Source organism: Ursus maritimus, unplaced genomic scaffold, assembly GCF_017311325.1.
Source record: "Ursus maritimus isolate PB19 unplaced genomic scaffold, ASM1731132v1 scaffold_36, whole genome shotgun sequence".
In the NCBI taxonomy this organism is placed as follows: Eukaryota; Metazoa; Chordata; class Mammalia; order Carnivora; family Ursidae; genus Ursus; species Ursus maritimus.
This window is the reverse complement of record NW_024426230.1, coordinates 175,848-191,024: the sequence shown is the minus strand read 5'-3', so window position 1 is coordinate 191,024 and position 15,177 is coordinate 175,848. Positions and strand designations below refer to the sequence as shown.

Below are 15,177 nucleotides of genomic sequence, written 5' to 3'. Positions count from 1 at the left end.
AAAGAAAGAAAGAGAAAAAGAATTCTATATATGAAAACAAAAATATTACTTATCTGAAGAATTAAATTTAGTAAGAAGTACATAAAATCTGTATGAAGAAAACTTTAAAACACTCCAGGAAGACTTAAAGAAGACTTGAATAAATAATAAAATACATTGTCCTGCAATAAGATGACTTAATTCTAACTATATACATTACATAAGTATGACAAAATAAAATTAACACAACTTTTTAATTAGATAAGCTGATCGCAAAATTCAAAGAGAGAAATAAACACTTAAGAATAACCAGGAAAGGGTGGGGGAATGGGATAGACCGGTGATGGGTAGTAAGGAGGGCACGTATTGCATGGTGCACTGGGTGTTATACACAACTAATGAATCATCGAGCCTTACATCGGAAACCGGGGATGTACTGTATGGTGACTAACATAATATAATAAAAAATCATTAAAAAAAAAAAAAAAAAAAAGAATAACCAGGAAAAACAGGAAAAGTGTGCTTGGCCTTACCAGATATTAAGGACACTAAAGAGCTATACTAATTAACAAATGTTGGTACCTCTCCAAGAAAAGATAAACAGGTCAATGTCCAAATATAGACTAAAATACTTATTTAAGTATTGGATATAGAACATGATAAAAATAGCAGTTCTAATCAGTGAGGGAAAAGTAGATTATTCTATAAATGGGTTTGGAAACAAATGGCTAGCCATCTAGAGGTTGAAAGAAACTAAATTACATAAAAATAAAAGATTTCAAAAATCTTTTTAAAAATCTTCAGAAAGGGACGCCTGGGTGGCTCAGTCGGTTAAGCGTACGCCTGGGACCAAGTCCCGCATCGGGGTCCTTGCTCAGTGGAAAGCCTGCTTCTCCTTCTGCCTGCCTCCCTCTGCTTGTGTGTTCTCTCTCTCTCTCTGACAAATAAATTAAATAAACCTTAAAAAAATTTTTTTAAAAAGACGTAACATTTCTAAAAGAAAGGGTGGAAGAATTTTTTATAATCTCGAAGTAGGAAAGATATCTCTAATAAATTGATCAATTTTACCTTGCGAAAAATTTAAGATATTTACATATCATAACAAAGTTGAGACAAATAACAAAGTGAGGGGGAAAACAAATAATCCATTTCCTAAGCATAGAGTTCTTTTGAATAATTAAGAAAAAGATCCACAACACAACAGAAAGATGGGCAAATATCATGAATAGACAGTAGGAAAAAAACATAAATGGCTTTAAATGTAAAAAGATGCTCACACTCATAATAAAATCAGTAATTACAAATGAAAACTAAACTGAGATACTTTTTGTGTTTTTTTGCACCTCACAGGTAAAATTCAGAAAGTCTGATCAAATATTGAAATAGGAACTTGTACATACATTGTTGGTCAGAGTACACATGTGCATAACCTCTATAAAAGAAAAATTGACAAAACCCTTTGGTCCAGAAATTCCACTTCAAAGATATTATCCTACAGACAAATCTGCACATTTATGCAAATCTTTGTAGCATTACTTGTAGTAGTAGAAGACCAGAGATAACCTTAATGCCCATCAATACAGGACTAGTTAAACAAATTATGGTATAGTCAAAATATGGAATACTATAGAAATATTTAAAAAGAATAGGTAATTGACAAAACCAAATACTGAAGATGTGGAATTGGAACTCTCATTATCGCTGAAAGTGTAAAATGACACAATCACTTTGGAAGCTGACAGATTCTTACAGAGTTACAATGTTTATATGTGTAACTGCCCTATGGTCTAGCAATCCTATTCCTTAGCTAGGAGAAATGAAAACCCGTGTCCAAGAAGTACTAAGACTGTTCACTGCAGCCTTATTCATAATAGCTCCAAATGGGAAACAATCCATATGTCCATGAACAGTATACACTTGCAGTTACTTATTTTTTATTATTTTTAATTTTTATTTTTTTAGTAATCTCTTTTTTAGTAATTTTTTAGTAAATTAATTTAGTAATCTACACCCAATGTGGGGCTTGAACTCGTGATCCCAAGATCAAGAGTCACATACTCTCTGACTGAGCCTGCCAAGTGCCCCTCTACTTTGTTGTTTTTAATTGCCATGTAGTATTCTATTGCATGGATTTTCAGAATTTTATTAACTATTTCTCCCCTATGGACACTGAATTTTTGGACACTTCTGCTATTGCAAATATTGCTGCAATACATATGCATCATTACATACTTTTGACAGTTTCCTAGGTGCAGAATCATTGAGTCCAAGGGCATTGACATTTTAAATTTTGTTACATATTGAAATATTGACTCACCAAAAAGATTGTCTCAACACTCCCCTCAACTGCATGAAAAGTGTCTGTTCCTTAACTCCACTGTCAATGCTGGCATTACCACTTATGGGCTGAATTATACCCCCCTTTTTTTTTTTAAGATTTTTATTTATTTATTTGAGAGAGAGAGGGAGAGAGAGAGAGAGAGAGAGAATGAGCGGGGGGGGAGGGCAGAGGGATAGGGAGAAGCAGACTCCCCAGCAAGCAGGGAGCCCAACACAGGGCTCAATCCCAGAAGTCCCGGATCATGACCTGAGCCAAAGGCAGACACTTTACAGACTGAGCCACCAAAGCGCCCCAATCCCCCAAAATTCTTATGTTGAAACCCTAATCCTTAGTACCTCAGAACGTGACTGTATTTGGAGACAGGGTTAGAGGTGATTAAGTTAAAATGAGGCTGGTAGGGTGAGCCCTAATTCAACTTGAATGGTATCCTTATAAGAGGAAATGTGGACACACAGAAAGACACCGGGGATGTATGCACTGAGAAAAGACCACGTAAGGACACAGTAAGAAAGCAGCCTTCTACAAGCCAAGGAGAGAGGTCTCAGAGGTAACCAAACCTGCTGACCCCTTGATCCTGGACTTCTAGCCTTCAGAATTGTGATACAACAAACTGCTGCTGTTTAAGCCACAGAACCCGTGGCATTTTATTATGGCGACCCTAGTAAACTAATACACCGCCTTTTAAAAATTTGTATTTTTTGTATTACAAAGACTTGCCTTCAATTTGTCTTTTAATTATTTAACACTTTATTTAACCCTTTATTTTAACATACACATATATAACTCTATGTTCTCTTACCATTAGCTAAGCACTGTCCTATGTGCTTTATAAATGCTTCCATTTAATTCTCCTAACCACCCTACTTGGTAGACATTATATGTATTTTAGAGATAAGGAAACTGGAGCACCAAGAGGTTAAACAAGCTTGCCTGAAGTGAAAATGTTAGTAAATAGTAGAGTTAAGGCGAGAACCAAGGAATTCCTGCTCCAGAGTTTATGCTCTTAACCACTATGTTATTTGTAGAATTTTTCTTGTTATATGTGCATAATTTTTATAGTCAAACGTATCAATCTTTCCCTTTATGACTTCTGAATTTTATGTTTTTTTAAAGATTTTATTTATTTATTTATTTGACAGAGATAGAGACAGCCAGCGAGAGAGGGAACACAAGCAGGGGGAATGGGAGAGGAAGAAGCAGGCTCATAGCGGAGGAGCCTGATGTGGGGCTCGATCCCAGAACGCCGGGATCACGCCCTGAGCCGAAGGCAGACACTTAACCGCTGTGCCACCCAGGCGCCCCTATGACTTCTGTATTTTAATACCCCCTTAGAAAGATCTACCCTACTTGATAATTATTTTAAAAATTCACCCATGTTTTACAGGAAGTTCATGATTTCAAGTTTTACATTTGGACCTTCGATTAAACTAGTATTTGTTTAAGGAGTGACACAAGAAATCCAGTTTTATTTTTTTCTTAGATGTTGTCCTAACATAATTTATTAAATATTCTTTCTTTCCATAGATTTAAAATGGCATTTTAGGGGCGCCTGGGTGGCACAGCGGTTAAAGCGTCTGCCTTCGGCTCAGGGCGTGATCCCGGCGTTCCGGGTTCGAGCCCCACGTCAGGCTCCTCCTCTATGAGCCTGCTTCTTCCTCTCCCACTCCCCCTGCTTGTGTTCCCTCTCTCACTGGCTGTCTCTATCTCTGTCAAATAAATAAATAAATAAATCTTTAAAAAAAAAAATAAATAAAATAAAATAAAATGGCATTTTAATTCATATACTAAATTTTCACAACCATTTGAATATATTTCTAGACTCTCTTATCTTTATTGTTATTTCTTCTCTAATTCCACACTTCTAGTAATTATTATTTCATACTATCTCTAATGTCTGTTAAATCTAATTTTTGCCTCACTTTCCTTTTCAATTGTATTGTATCTTGTCTACTCTCATATGTTAATTTCCGCAGAAAAACCCAAGTATCAGTTTGCCAATGTACTGAATGTATATCAAGCAAGAGGGGATGCATTTCTGAGTATTAATAGCTAGAGAAGCACTTAAGGCTTGTTTAGTACAAGCCTCCATTTACCAAGGAAAAATTCAGACACAGTAGGTAAGTAAATTGGCCAAGCCCATAGTGCTACTTAGAAGTACCATGGGTCTCCCAAATCTTAATACCAGATCCTCTGTATGGTTGGAAACCAGAGCCAAAAGTGGTACCGTAAAGCAACAATCAGAGACAGAGGACTAAACTTCTTCTGGTCCAGCTTCTTTTATTCTCTTCTAGTGTTTCTCATCTTCAAAAGGTAGGAAAAAACATTGTGCCTAAGCACCCAGTTCACAGAGTCGGAACCCTGAAGTGTAGAAAAGGTAAGGCAAAGGGACAGACGGACAGTTCTAAGAGAGACCAAAGTACGGACACAGCCATAACAACAACCATGAAGCATTAATTTCATACTTGCTTAGTTTTCGGAACACTGGAATTTCAGAAAAGGACTACTGCTATTGTACAGTATAGTATAGTAATATGCTTTTTGCCTAAAAAACCAAAAATTTAAAAGATACAACCATGACCAGGTGCCACCTCTTTTACCTTTTAGGCCTACCTCTCTTTTAGAAAAATTGTTGAAATGTGCATAGGCTTACAGTCTCTCGTATCTATTCCCGGGTTGTCTGTCAGAATTAAACTTGATTTTTCTAAGTTCTTTCAGGATCCTTTTACCTGAATGCTGCTTTCTTCATCTTCCCGGGGTGACTGGGCAGGCATGACTTCTACATCTGAATTATCAGATGAGGTATTACGTTTTCTCTTCTTACCCACCACAGGGGTGATGGTGCTAAAAAGGAAAAACCAAATTCATTTTCAGTGAGGGCCAAATTCATTTAGGAGAAGAAAAATATAATTAATCTAAGCCATCATATACGAAACTTCCTAATAGAAGTGTCTAGTTCTTCAGTCAGTAGGACACACGGCTATGGAATACGGTGTTTGAAAAAGAGAAGATATTCGGGTTTCTAAGCCACTGGCTGACCTTTACACCTGATCTGACAAATCCTTTCTACTACTGTGCTCACAAATACCTGACGGAAGGTGGCATAAGACAGCAGAATACTGGCCCAAGAATTACAAGGCCTCGCTTTAGTTCCAGTTCTGTCACTAGCTGGGCATTAGCTTCCTTATTTGTAATATAAACACCGATGATAATACCCGGCCTGAGAATTGCTGAGGATTAACTAAGATAGGCGATATGAATTTTTTTTTTTTTTAAAGCTGAAAAATCCTCTCCAAATATAAACCATTATTATAATTCCACCACAAAGCCTGAAGAATCCTAGGGGGTAGAAGCTAGAGAGAAAGGAGTGAGGCTATAAGACATGGAAGGCAAAGAGAAGACAACTGTGATAAGTCCTGGTTCTGCCAGCACTGCTCTAGGCCGGACAACGGTGGCTGCAATCTTCTCTAGTTCACAGACGAGATGCAAGAACAGGAGAGCCACACCTCCAACAGCTCTTTTACTGATGTGAGTGGTAGGGGGATAGTGAGAAATCTCTTTCACACTTTAGTGATAGAAAATCAGGAAGACATATAAGAACAGTCATAACCCCCAACTCAATAATTAGCTATTTTTCCTGTGCCTTGTTGTTTCTCTTTCAAACTATGCTAATTTTGCACACTTCTGTTTAACAAATCATATAAGCATTGGGACAGAAAAAAAGAAAGGCCTTTCTATCTTCTGTGATAGACAGATCACCGTGAACTACGTAGCTGCTAAATACAAGTAGATCCTTAGGGATGCCTGGGTGGCGCAGCCAGTCATGCGTCTGATCTTGGTTTTGGCTCAGGTCATGATCTCAGAGTCGTGAGATCAAGCCCCACATCATGCTCTGCACCGAGCACGGAGTCAGCTTGAGACTCTCTCGCTCTGCCTCTCCCCCTGCTCTCTCTTGCTCTCTCTCAAATAAATACAACTTTAAAAAAAAATCCAAGTAGTTCCTCTCAATACTAATTTTTTTTTTAAGAGTTTACTTTCCTAAGTCATCTCTACATCCAGTGTGAGGCTCAAACTTAAAACCCCGAGATCAAGAGTCGCATGCTCTACCAACTGAGCCAGCCAGGTGGCCCTCAACACTAATTTAAAAACAAGTGCACTGTCCCAACAAATCAGCAAAGGATGGTACTCACTTCAGCTTACTCTTGCCCTTAGTTTTGGAGGTACCAGACGTTTTACTCTTCTTTGGCTTTTCTTCCTTGAGCCGCTCCCCACTGCTCTTCTTCCTGCGTTTCTTCTCACCTTCTTCCTCAGGCCGAACACTGGGCAACTCATCCTCATTTAGGACTCGAGGTATGTTCTGCTCACCCCGGGCACGGGCCCTAGCAATAGCTTCTGCTACAATCCGATTGGCTTTCTCTTGCTTCTTCTGGTGCTCCAGCCTGCGGTTTTCCTCCATTCCTATCTTGCCCCCAGTATGAGGAGCAGAGCTTGCTGGTGAAGACAGAGCTGCCACTTCACTGGCACTTAGAACTTTAACTACAGAGAGCCCAGAAGAGGCCCCTTGGGAAGAGCCAGCCTACAGAAATAAAGACACTAAAATTTCAACATGCTTGTAGCTAAATAGCCTAAATAAAACCTAGCTCGAAAGCAGATAGGCTAGAAACTTTCCATCTCTAATTCCTCAAGAATTAGATTCAGATCAAGTCTTACTGAACTTAGACACGTCAGGAAAAAAAAAAAAAAGTGGTTTTTTTTTTTTTGTTTTTAGTGGGAAGGGGACGATAAAATGCAAGAATCGTGCCAAATCAAACTTCAATATCCTTTAGCCATGCTCCTAACGTCAATACACATCTTCATTATTCTATGGGCAATCCTGATCTCAAGGCCAAAAGTAAATAAATTCAAATTCTACTCTTGGCCTACCTTTATCTCGGCGAGGGGTGGGAAGGGTGGGAGGAGTGATAATCACTTGACCTCTTTAGGACTTCTTTATCTTTCAAATGAAAGAATATTGCCAATCACTTTTACTCCACAACATTTGGAAAAAGATTGTAAATGAAACAGCTCAAAGACAAATATTAAATAAATCACCTCTTATCCCAAACCTAACAATGACCCTCAAATCTTTTCATATAATTAAAACAAGGTTTCCACGGGTAAAAGAAATAAAAACCTGTATTTCACTCAGTCCAGAGGCATGACTCCAGTGATCCCACACTCCACAATGAGCGGTTGCTGAGGGGGACAACAGGGGGCTACCTGTGGAAGTCTTACCTGTGGCTGCAGCACCACCTTGAGTGGTACTGAAAGTCTCTGTCCTGGGCTTTGTGCTGGCCCCATTATCTGAGCCTGCTGCACAGAGGAGAGAGCCACTGGCTGGGTTGAGGGCGGTGGCGGCGGCTGCGGCTGCGATGCTGGCGGCTGTGGTACGATCTGGATTTTCTGCTGTGGCTGTTGCACCTGCAGCTGGATAGTTACTACTTTGGCGGGCTGCCCCTGAGCATTCTTGGCTTGGGTCAGGGCTGCCAGCTGGTTGCCCTGTAATACTATCTTGCCTGGTAGACTCCCTAGAACGACATGCCGGTGTCCTTGGGGACCTCCAGACTGTGGCTGCTGGAGGACCAGGGTGATGCGTTTCGATTCACCCTAGAGTGAAGAAAGGAAATTGCGAGAGAGGTGCAACATTAAAGAATGATATACTCTTAAATATTTACACCAGTTTTCCTCATCCTAGAACCATCAAAACTGAGTGTCAGAAAATATAGTACAATTTATTTTGTTTAACCACCTATCTGCCCTGATTGAGTCTTCTCCGTAACACCTCTGCCCAGCGGCTATCAGGCCTATTACTGACAAACTCCTGATGGAAGGCTATCTTCTAAGGTAGTCATTCCATTTTCTGGCAGTCTATGAGAACGAAAGTCTATAATCCACCTCCTTGCAGCTTCTTTCCACTGGCCCTCCTTATTTTAATACCACCCCTCCGCCACGAACTCTTTTGGCCCTTTATTCAGAGGCTAGAACCCCTACTCTCTTAAAATAGAAACTAGCCTTTACACTGGATAGAGGAGGAGGACAATCTCAGTAATAAGAACAGGGAAAATATACACATAGCTTCTGTAAGTCTTGCAAATATAAATAAATAATGACTCTTTGTTCCTATAGCATCCAGTATTTCTCATAAAACTTTATATCATACAGTACTGTGAATTCTTGTTTACTGTCTGCCTTCCTGGAAGACCATGAGCTCTGTAAGGACAGGGACTGTGTCTGTCTTGTTCACCACCAGCTAGGCACAGTGTAAACATGTAACAAGAGCTCAAAAAATATGTCAACTTAACGCCTCCACCTAGAAAGTAGTAAGTACACGGCTGTCAATGCTAACTGATTTTTTAAAGAAGCAAAGGTAGAATTTAAACAGGATTTCCTAGACATAGGTCTCGTGCTCTCTTCTCACACAGTTGCTGGGCCCTCTACTAAACCAAAATTCACCTCCCCCTTTCACTCAAGTCACCTGGGTAGGTGTAGAGGTCAGTGTAACTGCAGGCTTCAGTGGGGGCCCTGTGGCCCCAGGGTTTCCAGCAGGAGCTGAACCCTTAACTGGCTGTAGGACCAGCTGCTTTACTGGTCGGCTGGGCTGGACAATGCGCTGAACAGTAGCCTGGTTCCCAGGGACCTTGGCGGCCAACACTGTATTACCAGAGACAATGGAAACACCTGGTCGAAGGGGAGTGCCGGTTAGCACTTTGGTAAAAGTAACTTTTCCACCATTGGCTGTGCCAGCCACCAGGGGCTGAGCTGTGCTGGTGATACCTTGGGCCTGAATTTGTGCCACATGGGCACCAGTGACTGAGGAGCTTGGTGGGGCCTTAAGGATAACAATCTTAGGGGCTGACTGAGGTGGTTGTCCTCCAGCACTACTGGAGGAGACAGCTGTGGCAGAGACACCCATGAAAGGATTCCCTTGGCTCAGGATCTCCTGGCTCTTGGAGACCTGCAAAAGTCCTGATGTTGGCGTCGGTGTCTGTAAGACAGGTTGGGCTGGCTGCTCCTGGCTGACGGGCTGAGTGGTATAATCATGCAAAGTTAAAGATTCTGGAGCTGGAGCTGTTGATTCTTTGGGAAGTTCTGTGGGGGCTGTCTCGTCTGGTGGGGGGACCAGGTCACTTGCTGATGAATTCCCCACATCACCACCTCCACCATCCTGGTTCATCTGATCCAAGGAGTCCAGAGAGCTTGGCAGTCCAAGGGCTTCCTCAATGGGGTCTTGTGTGACCTGGTTGAAGCTGTCATCAGTCAGAGAGTCCAGGCCAAATAAATTTGGGTCATCAAACAGATCCATGATGGGGTCTGCCATCTTGGGAAAGCAATGGAGGGTACTTTCCCAAGGTCTAGGGAGGGAAGGGGAGGGGGGGTACTGGCTCTCCCCTCCCCTCCCCTATTAAGAAAAAAATGTACACAATGGAAGAGGACTACTCTTCAGGTAAAGAGGCAAGAAACAAGTGCATGTCAGATTGTCCTGACCTTCATGGAGCAAGATGGCTAGGTCTTCAGAGGAAGATGGTGAAACTCCTGTTGTGAGAAGACAAATGAAAAATAAGCAAAGTTGGTGACCTCAAGGAAGACTTCTCCTTCTTAGGTACTACCTTAGTATCAACTGGCATCAAAATAATGAGAAGACGGAAATGTGAGGTAATCTGAGGACAGAGACACAGCAGAAAAAACACCCACATTTTTGCTTCAAACTTAAACTATAAAAGAAATAAACCAAACCCCTTTTTGGGCTCTTACACCTACACACTTTGAAGTCTGTCTGTCAAGATCTCTTGGCTGTCTCTGTCCATTTCTTTTTACAATTATCATTCTTAGTAGAGATCAGGGAGTTTAACATTCACTCACCTTCTATTTCAGGTTAAGCTGACAGAACTTAACAATATACCAGTAGCATTTCAATGACTGCAGATAAAGGTTTCTGAATACATTGCATTTCATAAATTTCCCTTGTATTTTAGATGCTTTCACTTACTACGGGCAAAAATAACCATTTTTAACCAAGCACACAATACAATCCTTGCTACACCTTTAGTGTAATTTTAGCCAGGAAGTTTCCCAAACTTTATTCAAGCTAACATATCAACCCATACATACTATTTCTGTTAAGTCCCCTCCCCCTTTCTCATATTTGAGATCAAAAACTTCCTTTGCACGAAATTCAAAGACTTGTACATTTTAGTTCCACTTATATTCCCAACCTTTTTTCTCATCATTTCCTATATATACCCTACATACCAGGCGAACTAGACTACACAGTTCCCCTAATGTGATTCCTATCTGCATGACTTTGCCTATTATGCTGTAGCTTCTGCCTAGAACACACCCACCCCCACTTCCAAACATCTCTCCCAGCTGAACTCTTTCCTACTCTTTCAAAGGTCTTCCTTCTATTCCAAAATGTGAGCCCTGAACCTCTGCCCTTTCACGGCAAAGCAATTTGTGATGACTTGGTCCTCTCATAAATACTCACAGTGTTGTCTGCACCTTTTTTAAAGCACTTATACTTAATATTTTAGTAAAATGACCAGTCTCTTGTCCATACTCTCTGAAGGCCCAAATGGTTCCTTTGTACAATTATAAAAAGCTGCCTGCTACTTAAGATGCTTGTCTGCCATCTGCTGGAAAATTGTCATACTAAACATATTATCGATGATGATAATGAGTATGTGCAATGCACACTCTGCACAACCCTGCATGGTGGCCCAGCTGCTCCCTCCCCAAGAGACAAAAAGTTCCTGGATGGTAGCAACCATGTCCTAGTTATTTGTGGATCCCTAAAGAACCAGGAGGATATCACATACACAGTAGCTACTCAAAAAAATACTTAATGAATTAATGTATTTGCTTGCAGTATATGGAATGAACCATTCAGTCCTTATAAAAACTAAATGGTACTCTCTGATTTTAAGATGAGACAGTAGTTTCCCATCTTCAAAAACTGTCCTACAAATAACTGAAAGCATGTTTACTAAAACCACATCTGAGGATTTAACTTCATGAAAATGTCGGAAAAAGGAAAAACTAAAACAAGGAATTATGAGTACGCCACCATATAACTAAACTATACGAAAATATGAAAGTTCTTTGTATATGATGTCTATACTTGACAATTCAGGAAAGCCCTGCTTGATAAGACCTTTTCTCTTAACTTTTAGAAGACACCACAGAAGAAATTTGTCAGTGACAGAGTACAGACTTTACTGAAGACTTTTCCATACAACCCATAAATTACTTTTTCCCTTCCTTAACTTATTCCAGTTATCCTTATGAAACAATAAAATGTGGGTAAATAGCCCAGAAACTCAGATATAAAGAGAACAGACTAATCAGTAGTTGGCACAACAAAATTACAAAATACACACGGCATCTCCACCAATGCTAAACAAGATCTTCCTTGCTTCAGTAATTGTATACCCTTCACATCTCCCCCAGGATCCATGTGGCTTCCCACGTTTGGCTAAACTATTCCACCAGCTCATTCCAGCCTCTTTATCTAATTCCTGCCCCAAAGTTGCTCCAAATGACAATGAGTAAAGTTATACATATTTCTTGCTTTAACAAAAATCTACTCAATAATTGTATGAATTTCCTCAACACTACCATCAGCTTTTTTCTAGCTATGCCCTACTTGGCTACCTATTATCTTTCATCTCATACTTACCGCCACAGAAGTTACATTAAATAGATCTCATTAGGTGTCATACAAAACTACAATAAAAGTTTCCACTAACTGGAAATTTATGCTGATAATAGTTTATAACCTGCCTCTTCTTCCATGGGGGGTTTTGTCCTTTCCACTACCTGCTATTTATTCCTAGCAGCCTGATATCACAGAGAAATTTCAATTTTTTCATGGGAGAAACAAGGCTAACAGTTTCTGGAATATTTCCTTACCCTCACACAACTCAAGAGTAGTTTTTAAAGGTCAATCAATGCATTTATCATTTATCTCCCTTCCCAATTTTTGGGCCAAATTTCTACTTTTCCGGTTCAGTCTGGGCCTGATAATTTAAAAACATCACCAGTGACTTAATGCTACACCACCAAGTTTCACCACTTCTTAGTCCCCTCGCATCAACTCACCTCTACTGATCTAATTCATTTTGTACATATTTTTTTAATCCTAGTCACCTGATTCTTTTCTAACTCCCATATTTAAGTTGTCCTTGACTCTCAAAGATGAAACCTTCTCCCATCATACCTCTTTCTTCAATACTATTTTGTGGGTCATCCTGGCTATATCCACATCTGGCCTATTCTATCAAGCTCATCTATCACATGAATTATCTTTCTATGGTTCGAATGCTGGTAGTAACAATAAACAGATGTTAAGGGACGCCTGGGTAGCTCAGTCGGTTAAGTGTCTGCCTTCAGCTCTGGTCATGATCTCGGAATCCTGGGATCAAGCCAGCGTCCAGCTCCCTGCCCAGCTCCCTCCCTGCTCAGTGTGGACTCTGCTTCTCTCTGTCCCTTTGCCCCTCCCCCCACCCCCACCCCCACTCATGCGCTCTCTCAAATAAATAAAATCTTTAAAAAAATAAATAAATAGGGGCGCCTGGGTGGCGCAGTCGCAGTCGTTAAGCGTCTGCCTTCGGCTCAGGGCGTGATCCCAGGGTCCTGGGATCGAGCCCCGCATCAGGCTCCTCCGCTGGGAGCCTGCTTCTTCTACTCCCACTCCCCCTGCTTGTGGTTCCCTCTCTCGTTGGCGGTCTCTCTCTCTGTCAAAAAAATAAAATCTTTAAAATAAATAAATAGATAGATAGATATTAAGCCTTCAAATACATGAAGCACTTAGATATCCCCAAGTAAAACAATTGCCTAAAGAACTCATACCAGACTTCTTTCATAATGAGAATGAAAAGCCAGTCATGACCTACCACTACCCCAAAGAGAAATACATTTATATGCTCAAAAGGAAAGACAGAGTTTGATGACTGCACTTATTCACTTTCCATAATTTTAAATGACAGAAACCTTGGGGGGAGGGAGTTGGGGAGAAATGAAACATAGCAGCCAGTTAAGGTTAGAATCCAAGGCCACCTATCTATAATTTCCGAATAACAAGCCAGTTAATGCTAAACAATTTATGTAACAGACTTTCATCTCACGTTTTAAAGGGGGAACTACTCCTTCTCCGTGAAGTAAGTGTAAACTGATGTTCTTCTGCAGATTTACAACCTTTGATATACTTCCTTTTTTTTTTTTAAAGGAATCTATTAAATCCCAACTCTCCTGTTTTTATTTTACCAGTCTCCTTTCCCTTGCCCATTTCAATAACAATATGTCTGTCTTATCATAAAGGACTTTGTTTTCATTCTACACTATACTTTCCATTGCAATCTCCCCATATCTTTCAACAAAGCAGTGATTCTCAACTGGGGGATGAAAGGTATGTGTAGTTTAAAAGTGCATACTAAAAAAAAAAAAAAAGAAAAAGAAAAAGAAAAAGAAAAAAGTGCATACTCAATGTCATAATTTTATATTTATCAAATGGAAAAGGAAGACACAGCTCATTGTTTAGGGTATTTATATTCAGTAAAACTAAACAAAATCTTTGTGGCCAGTGAGGACCTGCAAAAGACAACTGAGGAAAGGGGGTGGAGAAGCATGCCTGGATTGGAAGGGTTATCAACATCTCTATTGAAGGGTAAGATTTCTTATGGTCTCTCAAAAGGGAGTTTATCATAGTTTATTGTTTATGATGGACAAGAAACACGGCAACAGAGATTAGTCCAGCTGTCCAATAGATGAAATTATATAAACTGAACTACAGACATCCGTTTTCCAGACTTCTCTGTACTGTTCACCCTCTTAGAAGATAATGAACTAATGCCATATTGACAAATACTGACTTTTTTTTTGTAATATGCACTTCCAGAAAGTACCACCCATGCCCACTTAACCTCTAACTGCTCAAAGATTCAGAAAAGAACAAACTATTTTACTTCAAAGTATAAATCTTGTTATTGGAAACTGTATCCTTTCAAGAGGCTCAGTTGAAGACAGACAAAAACACATGTTGTTGAAACACAAGATGGTTAGAAGCAGCTTAATCTAAATGATAAATCCCTTGAAAATAAAATCATCAGAAGGCCTAAAATGAAAATCACCAACATAATTTTTAAAAAGAATAATTTAAAAACTGTACCATGGAGACATTTGTAAGACCCAAAGTGTCTCAGATCTTATAAAGAAATGGGAAATAAACATCCAAGGTGAATGTAATCACAATATAGGGTCAGCAAGGGATCAGGATGGAAGGACATAGAGCATAAGAAATGGAGCTATTAACTTGGAGCCACTCAAGAGATTTCCTCAAGAAGATCAAGATCCTAGGCCATTTTCTCTATCTTCACCATTCTCACTGCCAAATATGTGGCTACTCTGTTTTTGTTTTCCCAATTACTAGAGGAAAAAGCACTCACACCTCAGTCGGGAGTATGGACATTTGGGGGCAAACATGGCTGGTAAAGTGAGCCTTTCTGAATAAACAGAGAAAGTAAAAAGGCAACTGTGAAAGCTAAAAGCATGTACGTATATTCAGGGACCAAAGGGGAAACTACAGAAATTATGTACTCATATGAAAGAAGATAAGGGGAAAGGTAAGGAAGTGAGGGGTTGATTGAGAGGGAAACGCTACTGGGGGTGGGGGTGGCGGGGACCCGGGTACATTACCTGCTCATACTGCCGGGGTTGGTGCCAGTAAGGCCCATACAGCAGAGGGGGGAGATTTCAGGCAACTGGTGCCCCCAAAATGGAAATGAGGTACATGCACTTGACGGAGGGAGCTACCAGGGTGCCCTCCT

General features: G+C 40.2%; 1 protein-coding gene across 1 annotated transcript in view; it reads right to left on the bottom strand.

The window, feature by feature from the left end:
• Window positions 1–15,177, bottom strand: part of CHD8 (chromodomain helicase DNA binding protein 8) — a 45,281-nt gene that overhangs the window by 29,449 nt on the left and 655 nt on the right. The window contains exons 2-5 of the mRNA XM_040620676.1: window positions 8,832–9,889; window positions 7,592–7,963; window positions 6,508–6,893; window positions 5,047–5,161 (exon numbers count right to left, since the gene is read on the bottom strand). Of these exons, the coding sequence (XP_040476610.1) occupies window positions 5,047–5,161; window positions 6,508–6,893; window positions 7,592–7,963; window positions 8,832–9,674 (1,716 nt within the window). The 5' untranslated portion in view covers window positions 9,675–9,889. The remainder of the gene's footprint in view (window positions 1–5,046; window positions 5,162–6,507; window positions 6,894–7,591; window positions 7,964–8,831; window positions 9,890–15,177) is intronic.